The sequence below is a fragment of the Petaurus breviceps genome, unplaced genomic scaffold (genome assembly GCF_028583685.1).
Source record: "Petaurus breviceps papuanus isolate PSGF00001 unplaced genomic scaffold, PetGlider_PUasm1.0 90845, whole genome shotgun sequence".
NCBI classification, from domain to species: domain Eukaryota; kingdom Metazoa; phylum Chordata; class Mammalia; order Diprotodontia; family Petauridae; genus Petaurus; species Petaurus breviceps.
The window spans coordinates 14,430,638-14,450,379 of NW_027187359.1; the positions used below are offsets into that span (position 1 = coordinate 14,430,638).

General features: G+C 35.3%; 2 protein-coding genes across 8 annotated transcripts in view; both read left to right on the plus strand.

Moving 5' to 3' along the window:
- SLC30A6 (solute carrier family 30 member 6) overlaps positions 1-19,742 on the plus strand; it is a 388,867-nt gene that overhangs the window by 267,995 nt on the left and 101,130 nt on the right. The window lies entirely within an intron of this gene.
- SPAST (spastin) overlaps positions 1-19,742 on the plus strand; it is a 96,188-nt gene that overhangs the window by 52,695 nt on the left and 23,751 nt on the right. For all 7 annotated transcript variants that reach the window (XM_069072149.1, XM_069072147.1, XM_069072148.1 and 4 more), the window contains 5 exons: positions 7,755-7,942; positions 9,080-9,213; positions 9,490-9,583; positions 16,394-16,468; positions 18,710-18,781. In XM_069072149.1, the coding sequence (XP_068928250.1) occupies positions 7,755-7,942; positions 9,080-9,213; positions 9,490-9,583; positions 16,394-16,468; positions 18,710-18,781 (563 nt within the window). The remainder of the gene's footprint in view (positions 1-7,754; positions 7,943-9,079; positions 9,214-9,489; positions 9,584-16,393; positions 16,469-18,709; positions 18,782-19,742) is intronic.

Sequence of the window (19,742 nt, forward strand, 5' to 3'; positions counted from 1 at the left end):
TTCCTTCCTTCCTTCCTTCCTTCCTTCCTTCCTTCCTTCCTTCCTTCCTTCCTTCCTTCCTTCCTTCCTTTCTCCCTCCCTCCCTCCCTCCCTCCTTCCCTCCCTTCCTTCTTTCCATCCATATAATACTGCCCTGGAAACTTTTGGATGGTATATTTTTGTATTTTATCATGACACTTTCATGGTATATTACCATTAACAATATCTTTGGATCAAAGAATGTTTTTACTTTTGTAACTTTTATAGTATTTTGCTAGGTTGTACTCCAGAAATAATCAGTAAATTTGCAGTCAGTGCATTATCAAACAAGCATTTATTAAGCTTTTCTTACTACTATTTGCTTAGACCCTGAAGATACAAATGCAAATATAAGACAGTCTTTGCCCTCAAGAAGCTTATATCCTATTTTATAACATCCACAATATAACAAATAAATACACAGTGATTTAGGCAGTGTCTTAACAATAAATAGGTCCTTAGGAAAGACCATTTGATGGAGATGGCTCGAGCTGAGCCTTGAAGGGAGCTTAGATGTTTCAAGAGGTGCTGGTGTATAGGGAGAGCATTCCAGGTCTGAGGAACCTGGGTAAAGCACAGAGATGGGAGAAGTGGTGTCATATATAGGAAATATCAAGTAGTTCATCCGGAAGATTTGCATTTAAGTTTGCATAGTCTTTGGTTTATTATTATAGTTAGCTGGTATAGTGAACCTTGTTTCAGGAAGACCTGATTTCAAACCTGGTCTCAGACATTAGCTGTGTGATCCCTTGAAACTCAACTTTTGTTTGCCTCAGTTTCCTCATCTGTAAGATAGTGATGATAATAATAGTACCTACTTCCCAGGGTTGTGAGGATCAAATAAGATATTTATTAAGCATACTTTATAAATGCTAGTGGTAATTATTAGAAAGCAGCATGGTATAGTAAATAGGAGACTAGTCTTAGAGTATAGAGTATATAAGTGTAGAAGAGTATAGAAGAACTAGCCTCTAAATCTTACTACTTATTGACCATGGGAAAGTAACTAATTCTTTTGGGCTTCGGCTTGTTCATCTGTAAAATGGGAATTGATACCTGTATTACCTAGCTCAGGGAGTTTTTGTGAGGCTCATGAGATAATGTATGTAAAATATTCTACAAAGGACTTCTCAAAATTTTAGTTCATTAAATTTAATATGTAATGTTTTGTCAGTCTGTTCTGAATTGTAAATCTGGACATTTAATAAATATGGAGTAAAATTTTCAAATTATATCTTTTACTCCTTCCCACAGAGAACCTCCAAGGTTTCAATAATCATTTTTTTTTTGCCTTGTAAAAGGCAGGATTTTATTATTTTTTTAATTTAATTTTTTTTCCAAATGCTTTATTAACTTATGGTTTACTTCATTTCTACCAGCTTTTGGGTTACAAAATTTCTCCCCGTTTTTTTCCCTACCCACCTCCCCAGAATAGCGGTCCACCAGGATATCCCCTCCTATTTCCCAATTACATGTAAAATAGTATTAATAATAGTATATATATATATATGTGTGTGTGTGTGTGTGTGTGTGTGTGTGTGTGTATGTATGTATGTATGTATGTTTAAACATTTGGTTTTAAAACTTTGAATTCCAGTTTCATTCCCTTCCTCCCTTGTCACCCACCCTTTCTGGGAAGATAAGCAATTCAATATAGGTTGTACATGTGTAGCTAATGCAAAACATTACCATAGTAGATATATTGTAGCAGACTGATTATATTTCCCTCCCTCCTATCCCATCTCCCACTTGATCTATTCTCTACTTTGGTCCTGTCCCTTTTCAGAAGTGGGTGCTTCCGACTTCCCTCCCCCCCAGCTTGCCCTCCCTTCCATCATCCCCCCTCTCATCCCCTTCCCCCCGTACTCTCCTGTAGGGTGAGATACCCTATTTAGTGTTTGTCATTCTCTCCCTGAGCCAAATTCAATGAGTATAAGGTTGACCCATCCCCTTATGCCTTCCTGTTCTTCCCCTTTGTACCCATTTTCCCTTGCCTCTTCTATATGAGATAGTTTACCCCACTCTGTCTCTCCCCATCTCCTCTCATTATATTCCTCTCTCGCCTCTAAATTTCACCTTTTAAGTATCATCCCTTCCTATTAAATTGGTCCTGTGCCCTCTATCTATGTATACCTGTAAACATATATATATACACATTCACATATGTAACATATGTCTATATACCCTCCGATAAAGACTATATATATATGTGTGTGTGTGTGTGTGTATATATATATTATATATATTCCCTTCAACTATTTTCATACTGAGAAAAGTTTCATAAGTTACAATTATTGTTTTTCCATGTTGGAATGTTAATAGTTCAACTTTGATAAGTTCCTTATGATTTCTTTACCCTGTTTACCTTCTCATGTTCCTCTCGCTTCTTGTATCTGAATGTCACATTTTCTATTCAACTCTGTTTTTTTCTTCAAGAATACTTGAAAGTCCTCTATTCCACTGAATGACCATATTTTCCCCTGAAACATGATACTCAGTTTTGCTGGGTAGGTGATTCTTGGTTTTAATCCCAGCTCCTTTAACCTCCGGAATATCATATTCCAGGCCCTTCGATCCCTCCGTGTGGAAGCTGCCAGATCCTGGGTTATCCTGATTGTGTTTCCACAGTATTCAAATTGTTTCTTCCTGGCTGCTTGTAATATTCTCTCCTTGATCTGGGAATTCCAGAACCTGGCTATAATATTCCTAGGAGTTTTGTTTTGGGGATCTTTTTCAGGAGGTGATCGGTGAATTCTTTCAACCTCTATTTTGCCCTCTGGTTCTAAAACATCAGGGCAGTTTTCCTTGGGAATTTCTTGGAGGATGATTTATAGGTTCTTTCTTTGATCATGGATTTCAGATAGTCCAATAGTTTTTAAATTATCTCTCCTGGATCTATTTTCCAGGTCAGTGGTTTTTCCCATGAGATATTTCACATTGCCTTCTTTTCTTTCATTTGTTTGGATCTGTTTAACAGCATCTTGATTTCTCCTCAGGTCACTGGCTTCCCTTTGCTCTATTCTAAATCCGAAGGAATGATTCTCCTCAGTGAGCTTTTGAGATTCTTTTTCCATCTGGCAAATTCAGCTTTTCAAGGCATTCTTCTCCTCATTGCCTTTTTGAGCCTCTTTTGCCATTTGAGTTAGTCTGTTTTTTAAGGTGTTATTTTCCTCCTCTAACAGTCAGGCTGTTGACTCTCAGTTCATAATTTTCTTGCATTGTTCTCATTTTCTCTTCCCAATTTTTCCTCCACTTCTCTTATCTGCTTCTTAAGGTCCTCTATGGCCTGTAACCAGCTTGTATTTTCCTTCGAAGCTTTTGGTGCAGGAGTTCTGACTTCAATGTCTTCCTCCTGTTCCATGCTTTGCACTAATATTAGGCTTATCATTTTGTAATTTTCTGTTTTGTGTGGCTGTGGCCAGAGAACTTAGCATTTGGAAGACAATTTGGAACTATGTGCAAAGAAGGGGCAAAGACTTAGAATACACTAAATGTGATAGGTACATATAGATAACTCATTATTTTTGGCATTGCTGAGTCTCAAAGTTTTTTTCTCTCCTCTGAATTCTTCATAGTTCTCCTCCCTGAGTAAAGTCTTTTCTGAGTGCATTGCTCAGCTGGGCTCCTAAGTTCTGTTCTCTTAACTAGCAGTTGTCATTTGCCAAGACTAGATCTCTCTTGAATCTACAGTTTTCTTCCTTCTCTGTTACTGTTTACCAGTTTTTTCCTCATGATCTATTTGGCTTATCTGGTTTTTGTTACTCTTATCCTTATTTGTTCACACCAATGCTCCTTTCTTCTCAAGATTTCATGAATTAGTCGGGAAATTGTTAAGTCGGGTATTAGGAAGGTAGTTTTGCTACTTATTTCTATATCAAGCTGTCCTCACAGTATATTCTAACAATTAGCAGTTGCCCTTATTTTTTACATTTGACCTTAGTCCAAAAAATAAATTAAACTTGAAGTGAGACTACTTTTCTTTAGAGAAAATTTGAGATTATAGATACTTCTAGTACAGTGATGAAAAAACTTGTACCTTCAGGCATTTATGGTACAGTTAAAAGTTTGTCACGTCTTTACCTTTGAACAAGTGACAGTAGCTATAATTTCTTCAGAGTTGGTTTTTTTTTAATCTGTTGAGAAGATTTCATGGATCCAAAAAGAAAAAAAGAAGAGATCATAGGAGAAGTCGGAGCAACATTTCAACATAGGGAAATAGTTTAAACAAATCCAGTGATGGTAATCGGCATCTTTCTGAATGAAATAATGTTAACCTCTGTCATGTAGATCATATGATCATGGATCTTCAGTTAGTTGTGACCTTATGTGACCTTAGAAGTCATCCAAATTTGTCCCTCCACTTTACATTTGAAGAAACTGAAGCCTAGGGAGGATAAGGAACTTCGCCAGAGTCACATGTGTAATAAATGTCAGGCACAGGAGCTAAACTACATCCTCTCATTGCAGAACCTGGGTTATTTCTACTGTACTAGGCTAGGGCTTAGTCTCATTAGCATTTTTTAAAAATGATTTTTAAAGTTGTATACACTAAAATCTGTAGACTTACAGATTTGTTTAACAAGTATTTACTAAGTATTTACTATGTGTTGAGGTTCTATACTAGACACTATTGACATCTCTTCCAGATAATTAAATGTCAGAATGATGGAGATGAACTATTTGAAAATCTCACAATTCAGTTTATTAAGTGCCCTGCTGTGTGTTTAGGCACCATGCAGAAGCCTCAGGATACAAAGGCAGAAAATGGAATAGCCTTATCCCTCAAGCAACTTACATTCTCCTAGGGATGACAAAACATGTAAATCAATATATAAATGTAAACTAATACAAAGTAATTTAAAGAGGGAGAGTGCAGTGATAACTGGGAAAATTAGGAAAGACCACTATATGGAAGAACTAGAAAGCCACAGATAAAAACTTCAATGTAGGAGAAAATAAGCTAGACTACAGTAACAAGCCATGACCCAGGAAACATCTTGGAGCCTTGTGTGCTTCTTTGGTTCAGGAGAAGAGCAGCAATATGTTAAATGATGGCAGAAAGTGTACTGATATTAAAATAAAGCATTATCTTAAGTTTAAATAAAACCATTTGTGCCTCTGCATTTGATATGCTGCATGCTTTGTGATTGTTATCAAGAAAAATATGACAAAATAAGAAAGGATTCAGAAAAAACTCATTAAAGTGTCAGTCCTGGAGTCAGGAAGTACTGAGTTTAAATCCAGCCCCAGACACTTACTACCTGTATGACCTTAGGCAAGTCACTTAACCATGTTTGTCTCAGTTTACTCATCTGTAAAATGAACTAGAGAAGAAAATGGCAAACCACTCCAGTATCTGTCAAGAAAACCCCAAGGGGGTCACAAAGAACCAGACACAACTGAAAAGACTGAACAACAACAGAAACAACATGAAATGTATCAAGGGTACAGCAATGCTTCATTGTGAGAATAGAGTAAAACAATTAGAATTTTCCAGCCATATAAGGATAAAAACAGAGAAGATGGGATCAAATTTTCCTGAATCATGAAAGATGTGGTTTGGCTAAACCTAGATTTATTTACCAAGAACTTATTTACCCAGAATGCTTTGAATAAGGAGTAGTACTTGAAAGAGGTTTTTTTGTTTGTTTTGTTTTAACATTAAAAGGAATTTTTATTGTACTTGGTATAATATGTTATATTTTGGATAAAGTACCAAGTATAGAAGATTTATTATTGGTCTTGGAATCAGAAAGACCTATGATAAAATCCTGCTACTGACACAATACTGTTGTGTGACTCTGGGTGAATACTTCATTTTGTTTTTAAGGCAATTCCCCAGGAGTAAGTCATAGGTGAGTTATGATTTGTCTTGTTGATAAAAATGTTCACATTGAGAAATACCTATACTAAGGAAATCACAGCTTTGTGTACTGTACTTTATTATACTTCACATGAGCCCAATGCTTTTAATAGATTATATGGATAGAAAATTTTCATAATTTCAGCAAGAGTTTAAATAAATTATTGTATGACATATCCCTGGCAGGTGGCTGGCAACATTTGGGTTATGCCTTAGGAGTTTGTCTGGGAAGACATCTATACTCTTATATAAAACTTCTTTTTACTGTCAGTTAATGAATAAATAGTGGGCTCAGTGGACTATTACAGTCACCTAGTATGATACTTTTTGCCCAGAAAATGAAAACTGGATAAGGGCTAGTCATAAATTGTCTCTGATTACCAATAAGTAAATTATTTACACTTTTCCTTCTCTAATATGATTGAAGGCCTCCCACTTATGTTCCCTTAGGATGCTGGGCTATTGATAATAGAACTAAGCTCTTGGGGGACAGGAATTGATCAGAGTAGCTAAGTCTTTAATAGTTGATCATTGTTTCAACATTGTTGTTACTATGTATGATGTTCTTCTGGTTCTGCTCACTTTGCTTTGTATCAATTAATATAAGTCTTTTCAGGTTTTTTTGAGCCTGTCCTGCTCGTCACTTCTTATAGTACCAGTCTTCCATCACAATTATATATCATGTCTCATTCAGCCATTCCACAATTGATGAGCATCCATTCAATTTCCATTTCTTTGCCACCACAAAAGAGTTGATATAAATATATGTATATTTCCTTTCCCTTTTTCTTTGATCTCTTTGGGATACAGACCTGGTAGTAGTATTGCTGAGTCAAAGGGTATATATGGTTTTATAACCCTTTCAGCATAGTTCCAAATAATGATTAAATCCATTCACAGCTCCATCAGCAATGCATTAGTGTCCCAATTTTTCTACATACCCTTTAGCATTTGTCATTTTCCTTTTCTGTCATGTTAGTCAATCTGATGGATGTGAAGTGGTATCTCGAGATTGTTTTAATTTGTATTTCTTTAATTATTAGTGATTTAGAGCATATTTTTCATGTGATTATTAATAGCTTTGATTTCATCATCTGAAAACTGCCTGTTCATATCTGTTGACCATTTATCAGTTGAGGTATCATTGACCATAGGTTATTTACAGAGTTTTTTTTGTATTTTGAATATGTGTAGTGTATATGTTTATATAATATATATGAGTATGTGTGTGTGTGTGTATGTGTAGCCCTCTTAAGCAATTTAATGTCAGAAGGAGAATTTAAACTTAGAATCCTATTCAGTAGGTATACTAGTTGCCATACTGGGTAATTGAAAGCTCTGCTTACAATTTTGAGTGTTAGATTTTGTTATAATATGTAAATCAGGAAAATGTTACTTTGAAATCATGGATTTTAAGGATACTCTGAAGTTAAACTGACACGGATCTTTTAAAATATATATTTTTTTAACCTGTAATTTTAATAAAAGTTCAGTTTACATTAATCCTTGGTTTTGATCTTACTTGCCTTATTTATATTGCTTTGAATGCTTCATAATATTTGAAAATACATGTACCCCTATGTGAAAGGGCACAGGTTGTAAAAATATGTATAATATGTAATAACATTTGAAATTTTAGAACTCATTTAGTTCAGTACCACTTTTATCCTCCACATTCTAAAACAGTTTGTAAGCACTTTGTTTCTTAGATTTTGGGGGCAGCTTTGATCATTTTGAGTAGAGAATATATTTTGTGTGATTATAGTTTTGATTTTGAATATTAGACTGACTAGTAAATATGTTGCAGTATTCTAGTATTAACTGTTATAATAAGAATTACCTGTTATAAAATGTTTTCACTTTTTTCTTTTAGAAAGTGGAGCTGTTCCCAAAAGAAAGGACCCATTAACACACACTAGTAATTCACTTCCTCGGTCAAAAACAGTTGCAAGAACTGCTTCCACGGGTCTTTCGGGTCACCACAGAGCACCTAGTTGTAGTGGGCTATCCATGCTCTCTTCAGCTAGACAGGGAACTGTCCCTGCAACTGCATCTCATAAGGTACTCTAATAGTGTAACCTTACTTACAAGTGAAAACTTAGAAATGGTTGTACTTCCTTTTTTGTACATATCTGTTTTTCCTTAACTGAATAGTTTTGTTCCTAAAAAGTAAAGTTGCAAGCTGTGTTTCTGAAAATGGATTTCACTTGAAGTGCAGTTGGGAACATATTATTAAAATGACTCCTAATTCTGACTCCTTCAGTGCCTATTTTGTCTTTATATGTTGCATTTACTTGCATAGCGTTCCATTTTCATTTGAAATCCTCCTTTTTCTGTTACTGAAATCTATTTATGAATCTTAGCATTTTAGAGACTTGGTGTAATGTTTTACTTGTAGATCTTCTCTAGTCTGTGGTACTACTTTATATGTGAAATGCTGATTTCAAAAGGATATTTTTAATATTAAGCAATTAAAGTTTTTTGGACAAACTTTACCCCAGACCTGCCTTTGATAAATATTTTCATATTGAAGATGTGTTGGGGCAGCCACGTAGCATAGCGAGTAAGAGCCCTGGCTCCAGTGTTGGGATGACCTGGGGATCAAATCTGGGCTCAGACACTTAGCACCACACCCAGAAATAATTGGCCGTGTAACCTTGAGCAAGTTACTTAACCCTGATTGCTTTAAAAAAAAAAAAAAGAAAATGTGTTTAGCCAAGTTCTGCTGGGTAAATATGGTAAATTTCATATTTTAAATACTTAGTTGAAAAGCTATGTATCTGTGGGATAGAGGATCTGATTCTAACTGAGCATATGCTTAATTTTCATAGTTTAAAATTTTTAATTCTCTGAAACCTTAAAGATAACTCATTAGAAAAAAAAGAGTACATGACCTGGAGATCAAATTCCAGGCTTAGACCCTTAGTACCCACCCAGAAACACCTGGCCGTGTAACCTTGAGCAAGTTACTTAACCGCAATTGCTTAGGGGCGGCCAGGTGGCTCAGTGAGTAAGAGCACCGGTTCCAGTGTCGGGATGACCTGGATCAAATCCGGGCTCAGATACTCAGCACCACACCCAGAAATAACTGGCCGTGTAACCTTGAGCAAGTTACTTAACCTCGATTGCTTAAAAAAAAAAAAAGAGTACAAATCTTATATTGTATTTGTTTCACTATTAAAAATCTTATTTTTTAAGGGTACTCCAAAAACTAATAGGACAAATAAGCCTTCAACCCCTGTGACTGCTGCTCGAAAAAAGAAAGACTTGAAGAATTTTAGGAATGTGGACAGTAATCTTGCTAATCTTATTATGAATGAAATTGTTGACAAGTAAGTTATATTATTGAATTTTCTCCTGTTCATCAATTTAAAATTCTTACTCTATGATTAATATGCATTCTGAGTGGATAAAGTTCACTATTTACATACTTTTTACATTTTTAATTTTCATAATAGTTTTCACCTAATAAAGATGGTTCACACTATAGCTAAATATTTAAATTAAAATTACTAAATGCCTAATAAACTGTTAATTATTTGACTTCAATTTAGATATAACTGTGAATAGATTCCTTTCATAGGATTAATATTCTTTTTCTTTGTCAGTGGAACTGCTGTCAAATTTGATGATATAGCTGGGCAAGACTTAGCAAAGCAAGCATTACAAGAAATTGTTATTCTTCCTTCCCTTAGACCTGAGGTAAGGAAATCATTAACATTTTCCTGTAGCATCATGCATCATGGCATCTATAGAGACAATAAGCAAATGCCACTTTATCAGTACAATTACATTCACATGCTATACACTATTACGGCAATAGAGGTAATGAAAACATGGGGGGAAAATGGTAAGACAAGGGAATGGAAATCATAATACTATGTATTAGTGTGATGACTAGTTATGTAGGAGAGGAAACAGTATTTGCCATTTGTCAGCCATTAAAAAAGTTGTCATATGATTATAGGATCATAGATTTTAAGCTGAAAGGGACTTAATACAATGTTCCTAAACATTTAGTGTTTTGAGTGAGTAAATTTACAGTAGCTTAGAATTAGAAGAACAAAAAGGAATTTCTTTGAATTCTGGTCTCAGCAGTGCTTAGGAATTATTCTCCAAAGTCACTGAGTTCACCAGAGTGAAGAAAAGGACAGTGAATGGCAGGGAGACATCTAAATTCCCAATACATTAATTGCCATGTGGAAATTAACAGTTTGCTGACTGGGGCTCTTCTTTATATATTTAGTGCAATATTTAGTGTTGTTTTGGATTTGAACACAATAAAACAAGACTTAGAATTTATATATTTCTATTTCATGAGCACTACTTTAAAAACTTGTAAGATTATACAAGCTTTTAAAAACAAAAATATAAACATTCTTTTCATGTAAAAGACCTTAGGGAGCCTTTCTTGATGATTAACTCTTCATACTTTTTTGAGGAATCTTGATAGACCTGATCATGGGGACAGTTATTTAGAGTTCAAATTTACTATTTCTTTTGTCTTATCTTTGTATCCTTCTTAGGGAGAGTAAGATCCTACTTCTTTAAGAGGCAGTGGAAAGAGCCCTACATTTTGAGTCAGAGAACCTAGTTTCAAGTTCCCTCTCTCTCTGTCACTTAGTTTGGGCAATTCATCTTAATATCTTTCTCCTCAGTGTCCTCATCTGTACATAAAATGAGCTGTTTAAATGAGAAAACCTTTAGATCTCTTATGGCTATAGATCATATGATCCTGCCTCAAATTGTAGCCAAACCACATGGATTATCAATTTGACTAACTTCTGTCAGCAGTTATACGAGAGAATCAGATGCACAAAGATCAAGACAATACTCAATGAAATGTTGAGTATTTACTAAATGTGGTGTTTTTAATACTTGCTGAGGTTTTTTTCTTTTTTTGTGGGAAACATTTCTGGAGCTGTAATGGAATCATGGAGAAAAACAATTCTGTCATTACTCAGATTTTCAGGAACATACCTGATGGAAACAGCAGAATTAAAGTGTTTTGTGGCCTTGTAGTCGGCTTTTTCTCACAGCAGTAACCATGAATAAACCAAATTGGAATAAAAGAACATGCCAGTGTTATGACAGTTATGTTTACCTTATTGTAGAATTATGAGGTGATAGAACAGAAGCAATCTGATTGATTTCAAAGTGTAATGGATGATACTCAGCCATCATTTGTTTCTAGATTGATGGAAGCTGATACTTCAATCTTTTCTCATTCAGAGACTTCTAGTGGATGTTCAAAAGAACCGTAAGGTATCCAGGACTACATGGTACTTCCCACCATGCCAGAAGAGCATGTTTTCTTTTTTAACAACTTTCCTCAAATATTTCCAAAGGAGATTATACTCTGCCCTGTCTAGCATTTGGCTATAGATGTTGGCATGATAGACATGAGGTTTATGGGAAAGGGTGCTGGGATTGGAAGCAAATAAGTGGATGCCCCTGTGGCATACTACTAATTCTCTGACCTCAGGCAGTGTCACTAAGCTCTTTTTTCACTTTAGTTTCTTCATCTGTAAAATGACAGCTGTAATACTTGTACTACTGCGAAAAGTGTTTCATAAATTGTAAGATTGTAATTAGCTATCATTAGTTTCCTACGTAGTGTGATTTGAATGGTTTTGCTGATGGTTCTCTAATTGATATTGCTACTGACTTTTCAAGTGTATGGATTCCCACTGTTACAGTTTAGTATTTTGACTAAACGATTTCATCTTCATGGATCTTCTGTTAAAAATACAAATAGACTTGGGAGGGATGGAATAGAATGGAAAATTAATCATGTACTGTATGCCAAATGCTGTGATAAACTCTGGGAATGCAAATAGAAAATTAAGATGCTCCCTGCTTTCAAGAAGATTATGTTCTAATTGGGAGAGCCACACATAAAGGAGGATTCCTGTTTATGTTTCTTTATGGCAGATAGAAAGACCAGGTAGTACTTAAGCAGAAAAATTAGCTAGAGTTGGTCACTTCTTGCTTTTACTGCTGTAGTCTCATATCTGGACTTTTTGCCTCTTGTCTCCACCCTTCCATTAACTTGGTGTGGTCCTGCTAGATTCATCTTCATAAAGCTCACAGCATATTATTCTCTTGCCCAAGAAATTTAGTAAAGCCTAAATCTCTTGAGTCAAGACCTGCTATTATTTGGTCATATGTTACCTTTTTAGGTGTTACTCCTACTGTATGAATAGTCTTTTTTTGTAGTACTCATCTTTCTTGACCTCTTTGTAGCTTGTGGTACTATAGACCAGTATCTCTTCTTGAACTCCATTTCATCCCTTGGTCTTGCATGACCCTGTCATATCTTGTTTCTCTTCCTGTCTGATTCTTCCTTTCAGGTTTCCTTTTTAGTACTGTTTTCTGTGGCCTGTCTCCTAAGCATAGGTGTACCCCAAAACTATTCTGTGCCCTCTCTTCTTTCTCTGTATTTTCTTGGTAAGTTATCTTTGGAGATAACTCCCAACTTTCTTCTTCAAATGATGTTACTTCTAAGCAGAGTAAAACTGTTTTGTGACTTTGTATGAGACATATTCCCAGAGAAGTAACAATGTTCAAACCATGTTGTAATAAAATAGCAGATAATTTATTATCAGGAATATGTTCACATTATTCTAGAATTATGAAGTAACATTATTTAAGTAATAAAATTTGTTTCGAAGTAATGGCTGATACTCAGAAATTATTTGTTTCTAAACTGATAGAAATGTTTAATCTTTTTTTGTGTAGCGATTGACAGGCTTCAGTATCTCAAATTTAACTTGACTACAGTGGAACTTAATAACTTTCTCTTTAAACTTCTCTCTTCCTAGCATCTCTGTTTCTGTTGAGGGAACCAGCATCATTCCATTTATCCAAGTTCAGATCAGCAAGATCCTTGATCCCACATACCCATATCTAGTCCCTTTCCAGGTCTTCTTGATTCCATCTCCATTACCTCTTTTGCATGCATGCTTCCCTTCACCTCTTTTCTTCACATGACCAGTATACATGTTCATGCCTATGTTGTGTCTTGACCAAACTATTAACTTTCTAAATAATAATAATAATAAATACTCTTCCTGCTTCTGGCCTCTCCACTCTCTTGTCCATCCTCCACACAACTGTAAAAATTATCTTCCCACAGTACAAGTTTGACAATGCAACTCTCCTGCTCAAGAAGCTTAAGTGACTTGCTTACTGTCCCTAGATTAAAATGCAAACTCTTTGGCATTTAAAGCCTTTCACAATCTTGTCTCAAACTTTCCAAATTTATTTCATATAAGCCTCCCTTGTATACCTTATAGTTGAGTCAAAACCAGCCTATTTGGCATTCCCCATCTGCAACATTCTACCTCTTTGAGAGCAGAGACTATTTAATTTTTGTCCTGTTCCTAGCACTTTGTTGGTGCCTTTCAGGTGGCAGGTACTTAATATATATTTATTGAGTTGAATGTAACTACACACACAATCAGTTAAAACTACAACCATACAATTCATCCCTAAAACATTTAGCTTTATGTAAAGCCAATCATGAACAGCTCTCCTGAGGACTGCTGCCGTGAATAACTTTAAGGTTCTGATTGTGTAGTGTAGTGAACTCTCTATTTATTCAGCAATAAACTAAGGCAAAACATTCACAATAATATAATATAACAACTTATTACTAAGTTGGCCACATAGTCTTAAACTAAACATGTCATTCCGTAAGTCACAATCTCATCAATCAGTTTGTAAGCAAGTGAAGTCTCCTTTCATCCTTAAGTAGAGGCTGGTTTCCAGTCATTCTTAAGTTAATCATCCTTAAGGAGTAATCATCCTTAAGTCAGTCATCCTTAAGGGGTAGTGGAAAGTACAAAGGCCATCTACCCATAGGTCACAATTAAATTACAATCTCATCAGTCAGCACTGAGTACTTAAGTAAAAGTCCTTTCATCTTAACTTGAGGCTGACCTCCAAACTCCACGACTCCTCTTCCATGCTCCCAAGTCTTGCCTGGATTAACCCAAATGTTGCCTGGATTCACAGATAGGCAGCTGTCCAATAACAGCTCATGGTGACTAATCCACTCCAAGCCCTACGAAGTTTGTGTTCTTGGGAAGACAAAACTTAACAGAGCCACAACAATATTTACACACATTAAGCTTAGCAGAGTTACAACAATATTCATACACATTGCCAGCACTATGATCTCAATTCGCTTTCCATCTGACAAAGTAACACAAACAGACAAATCTTCTGTCTGAGAAATCAAACACAAATCAGCAGTAAGGTCCCAGGACTTCTGTAAACAGCACTAAAGCCTTCTTTCAGACTTCTGTAACAGCAGTAAAATCCTCTTTCAGGACTTCTGTAACAGCAGTAAAGCCCTCTTTCAGGACCTCAGTAAACAGTAGTAAAGTCCTTTTTAAGGAATTCTGTAAACATCAGTAAAGTCCTCTTTCAGGGCTTGTGGATCAGCAGGAAAGTCCTCTTCTAGTGCTTTTGTATCAGCATTAAAGTCCTCTTTGGTAACTTCTGTCTAAAAACAACAGACAAGGTTTTTGTCTGACAGACCAACAGACAGAGTGCCAAAATCACAAGCGTTCTTTTTTTTTTTTTAAAGCAATTGGGGTTAAGTAACTTGCTCAAGGTTACACAGCCAGTTATTTTGTGTGGGTGCCAAGTATCTGAGGCTGGAACTGATCCCGGGTCTCCCGAGGCTGGGTCCAGCGCTCTTACTGTGCTAACTGGCCACCCCTAATCACAAGCATTCTTGATCTCAGTTCTACTTGTTCCTAGCTCATGCCCAGGCTTTTATCTGCTCTGTTCCTTCCTGAACCATGTGTCCTTTCTGGTCCCTCTTTCAGTAAGTTCCTCTCACCACCCTAGGCTCCATGTGATGAAGTTAGGCCTATTAAGGGCTGGGAAGGTCTCCAGACTCCCTCAGGCCTATTAAGGGCAACACAATGTATACAGTTTCCAACAAAGACTTGATATAATCACAGGTAGGACTCAAAGGCACTTGAATAGCTGAAACAAGGAGCAAAGTACCACTTTGCTTGCCATTACACTTTACCACCAACACCTTTCACTCATTCTGTTCCATGTACCTAGAGAGCTTTTCCCCTTGCCATCCCTGCTTGTTTATACACTTATGTTAAGGCATATGTTAAAGGCCATTTCCTCACTGAAGCGTTTCCATATTCTTTCAGCCCTTAGAAAGACTTCCTATATAAGTGGTTATAATTACGTGTAGCTAAGATCTATATAGTCCTTCATAGTTTGCAAAGTTCTTTACAGATGTTATCTCATGTATTATCAACCTACCTCCTAGGGTGGTTGTAAGGATTAAAAAAAGATAATTTGTAAAGTACTTAGCACAGTGCCTGACACATAGTAGGTATTATATAAATGTTACCTGTTGTTGTTATGTCCTCAAACTAATACTGTGAGGTTGGTGCTATCATTACTTTCATTTTACAGAGGAGGAAACTGAGTTTTAGAGAAATTGAGTGAGTTGCCCAGGATCTTACATCTAGTAAATATTTAAGACAGAATTCAAATTCAGGTCTTCTGACTCCAAGTCCAGTGTTCTATTCATTATCCTCTGTAACTTATACATACATATACACACACACACACTTCTTTTGGGGCAGTAATCATTTTCCTCCTTTATAATTATTTATTTGCTTTTCTTTCTTCCACTTAGTAAGGTCCTCACAGATAGAGAATCTCTTGCTCATTTTTATCTCCCATAATTTTTATCTCCCATAACTCTCAAGGAAATTATAGTCTAATTTGGAATATAAGCAACTTAAAATATAAGTATATTATTGTAAAAAAAAACTTAAATAGCATTATAAGAGGTAAAATTAATAATTGAATGCTTTAATAATAGAAATAAATGCCATAAACCACTGTGCTATTGGATTTCAAATGAATGGTTCAAACTTTTAAATGCTGTTGAAATTTTGAAACTGGACAAGATTGTTGTGAGTTAAATGTCTCCCTAGAGGAAGTTGGGTTTGGGATGGGTAGGGCTTAGAAAGAAGGAAGAGGGTGAAGAAGATAGAGAAGAAGATAGATTTTACATACATAAAATGAATGTATTTGTATAATGAACTTACAAATTAGTTCAAAATACTAGTCTATGATATTGTAACATGAGTAAACATCACCTACTTCTCTTTTGTGTGACTTGAACATATCTGTATCTGTACTTAGAACTTTTGTTTTACTTTAGCCCAATTTATTTTTCTGTTATATTCACCTTCAGTAAAAAAAAAAAAAACAGTGAAACCTTAGTGCTCTTTCTAATTAGGAGTGTTTTATTCTTTGTCCTAATGTCTCCCTGGGTTTCAAATTCTGATGTTGTCTGTCTTATGTCTGAATGAAAATAATTGGGAAATGTTTTTGGGAAATGTCCTTGTTTTGTAAAAGTTATTTTTTCTATTTTGTTAATAACTATTTCCCCAGATTTAGTGATTTTCATCTCCCTGTAGAACAAAATTTTAAACTATGTCCTTGTGTTTTTAAAAGCTATTCACAGGGCTTAGAGCTCCAGCTCGGGGATTGTTGCTATTCGGCCCACCTGGAAATGGAAAAACTATGCTGGTAAGAAATGTTTTGTGTTTGAATCTTATGTATTTGAGAAATATAGAAATATATTTTAGAAATTCTTTTTCTTTCCTAGATAGTTTCTCTGATTTTTCTTTCTAAAAGATTTATCACTATCCAGAAACTTTAGTAATGTTGAAATAGATAACTGTAAAATAATATTACTGGTGTAGCAGCTTTTTGGTGTAATGGAAGAACTAGACTAAGTTTGACCTACATCTCTTCTTCTCCTTTGACATTTAGTGGTATGATCATTGGCAAGTCACTTAATTGTTCTGTGCCTAAGCTAGCTCATAATAATCTTATGAGATTCATAAGACAAATATTATTGTCCTGATTTAACTGATGAACAAAGTTTTTGTGTTCCTTAGAGAACTGCATAAATGAGTTGGGGAATCAATAGTAAATAGATATTTTCTTAATAGTTGCATCCTGTGTAGTATTTGATAGTTTTTCCTTAATTGTAATTGAGTGCAGTTATCCCTTCCACATCTCAACTTTCCTGATCGTGGTTTCTTTATATCATGGGTTGGCATGGCAACAGGCAATTACAGTGTCACAAGACTTGTGTGAAAACCAGGTTTATTACAAGAGAAATAAACATGCATGTGAAATCCAAAGAGTTCACAGGCCTTACAGAATTTTGCATGTTTATGACAGTACAACGAAAGGAAGAGAAGAAAATGGGAAGGGAAAGGTGCAATAACCTCTCCTGAAGGGGAGGAAGAAGGTTATGACAGAAGCCACATTCTTTTCCCTTGGGAACTGCTAGACTATGAAGATAGGAGGGTCTGCTTATCTGCAAAGGACCCCAGGTGCCAAGCATTTTCCCTAGCCTGGTACAGAGTGGCTAACACTTACCTTGCCTCCCAGAGACACACAGGGAATCCAGCTTAGGGTGCAGACAACAAATTATGTTAGCCTGGTGGGGGTGAGAGTGGGACTTCATCCTTGGCACATTCAGGGCCTCCTGCATGCTCTGGGTTCAGTGTTCCTGGAAAATATGACAGTCCAAAAAGACAAGTTCAGAGGACAGCTTTACAGCCTTTAACACCATAAGAAATTAAATGGGAATTTTGTGGGGAGTTTTGCAGAAGTCGCAGATGAAATATGAAGGCCAGCCAACAATACAGAACTTGTAACCAAATACTTAACTGAAATTTTACAATAAGGTGCTGTAAATACCCCATAAAAGAAAAAGAAAATATTCAGACACCTTCTTTGTTTCAAAGGAAGGGCCAAAAAATTTTATGCAGTTTTTTTCAGATTGCAGGGGCTCATACCCTAACTCCCATGGTGCAGAAGGGATAACTGTTGTTTTCTTTTTGATGTGGTTTTTTTTTTTTCTGCTTCCCATCTTTCCTATTAAAGACCTCACAAACATTCTGCTCAGTATGTGTTTCTGGACAGCTGAAAGAAGTAATGGGATAATTTTCATTATTTTAAGACTTTATTTATAAAAGGGTACAATAAGCAACATTTCAGAGTGACTAGAAGACTGGTCTTGGAGTTAGGAATTCCTGTATTAAAGTTCTGCCTCTAAAACATACTAGTATAGACCAGTAGGAAGTCACTTTATTATTTAGTGACTCCAGGCAACTCTGTAAGCTTGGCCAGCTTGTATCTGTGGAGAGAGTATTAAAGTTTTAAGTTCTTCACACCAGTGAAATCACATCGGGACCAAATAACAAAATATACCCTGTATATACCTTACTATGTTGAATATTTTTTAAATTCTTAGCTACTTTAGTAGGCTAAAAAATAATGAGCAAGAAGTATATAAATTTTGTTCAAGTTATACAGAAACCTGGTTGTCAAAATTGCCAAGACTTTTTTCCTGCTAACATTTCCAGGTGTTTCTGCTTTCCTGGATATCTTTGCCAAAAGAGAAAATGAACAGAGACATGTTACTGTGTTTTGCTGTCAACTCAACTCTCTTTATTGCAAGCTGCCATTTCCATAATAGAAAGGAGAAAAGCCAGCATCCTCTTCTTTTCCTTCTAGTCCTTTTGAGAAAAGGAATGACAGGAAGTTTCCCCTTTCATATAACAGAGAAAAACATCATATTTGTTTTATAAAATTATTAGTCATGTTTTTAATGTTTAGAAAATCTTTGTTAGTTATGTTAACATCCCAAATTAGGTCCTGTTGAAATAGGGTATTGTGATGCGTTAGGTCCCTATTTTAATATATGCTCTTGTGACTTTACATCTGCTTTTTTTTTTACATTTCTTAAAGGCCAAAGCAGTAGCTGCAGAGTCCAATGCAACTTTCTTTAATATAAGTGCTGCAAGTTTAACCTCAAAATATGTGAGTAACTATTTTCAATATTGATTAAGTTAATGTGTAAATTTTAATATATTGAATACTAATAATGGAAGTGTAAATAAGAATGTTTTCTTAGGATTTTGTACCTACTTTAAAGATATAACAAGAAGTTATAGACTTGAAAGTAATTACTTTATTTGTGTTTGTCACTCTATTCTTAATATTTCCCTTTTGTGGAACATAATCATTTTACCTCTACATTCAATTCAACAAATGTTATTAAGTTCAAGTATCAGGCATACAAAGTAAAACACAAAACAGCCCTTGCCCTTAAAGAGCTTACATTTCTTCTGAGAGAATATAACATGTACAAAGTAAGTAAAAATATGAATATAAAATGTATAAAAAATACCCTCAAGAGAATGGGACTCAACACTAATTACTAGTAGGAGGAAATCAAGAAATACATCATGTAAGAGGTAACACCTGACCTATGCTTTGAAGGAAGCTAAAGATTTTATAAGGCAGGGTTGGGAAGATATGTGGGCATGCTTGTGCAAAAGTACAAGAGGCAACCAACAGATTTGGATTGTAAATGGAGTAGTTGATAGGCTGGTTTATTTGAAATAGAACTTCTATAAAGATAAATAATGTAAAATAAAACTGGAGAGCTAGATGATAGCCAGATAACAGAGGGCTTTAAATACCAGAGTAAAGGTTTTGTTTTTATCCTAAAGGAAAGGGAGTAGTAGTTAATATTAGTTACCAGAAATGAAGTGCCCAAATTCTCTGAGACTCCCCCGCCCTACCCCAGTACTAGGGTTTTCTATATAACCTTCCTAAGCCTCTCCCTTATTTTTCTTCTGTTTATATGTATATATATATATATATATATATATATATATATATATATATATATATATATATTTCGTGTCCTTTCTCCATTTGCTTTATAATGTCTATGATGATATTCCAAAAAGAGCTTAATTTGGTATTAGTATAT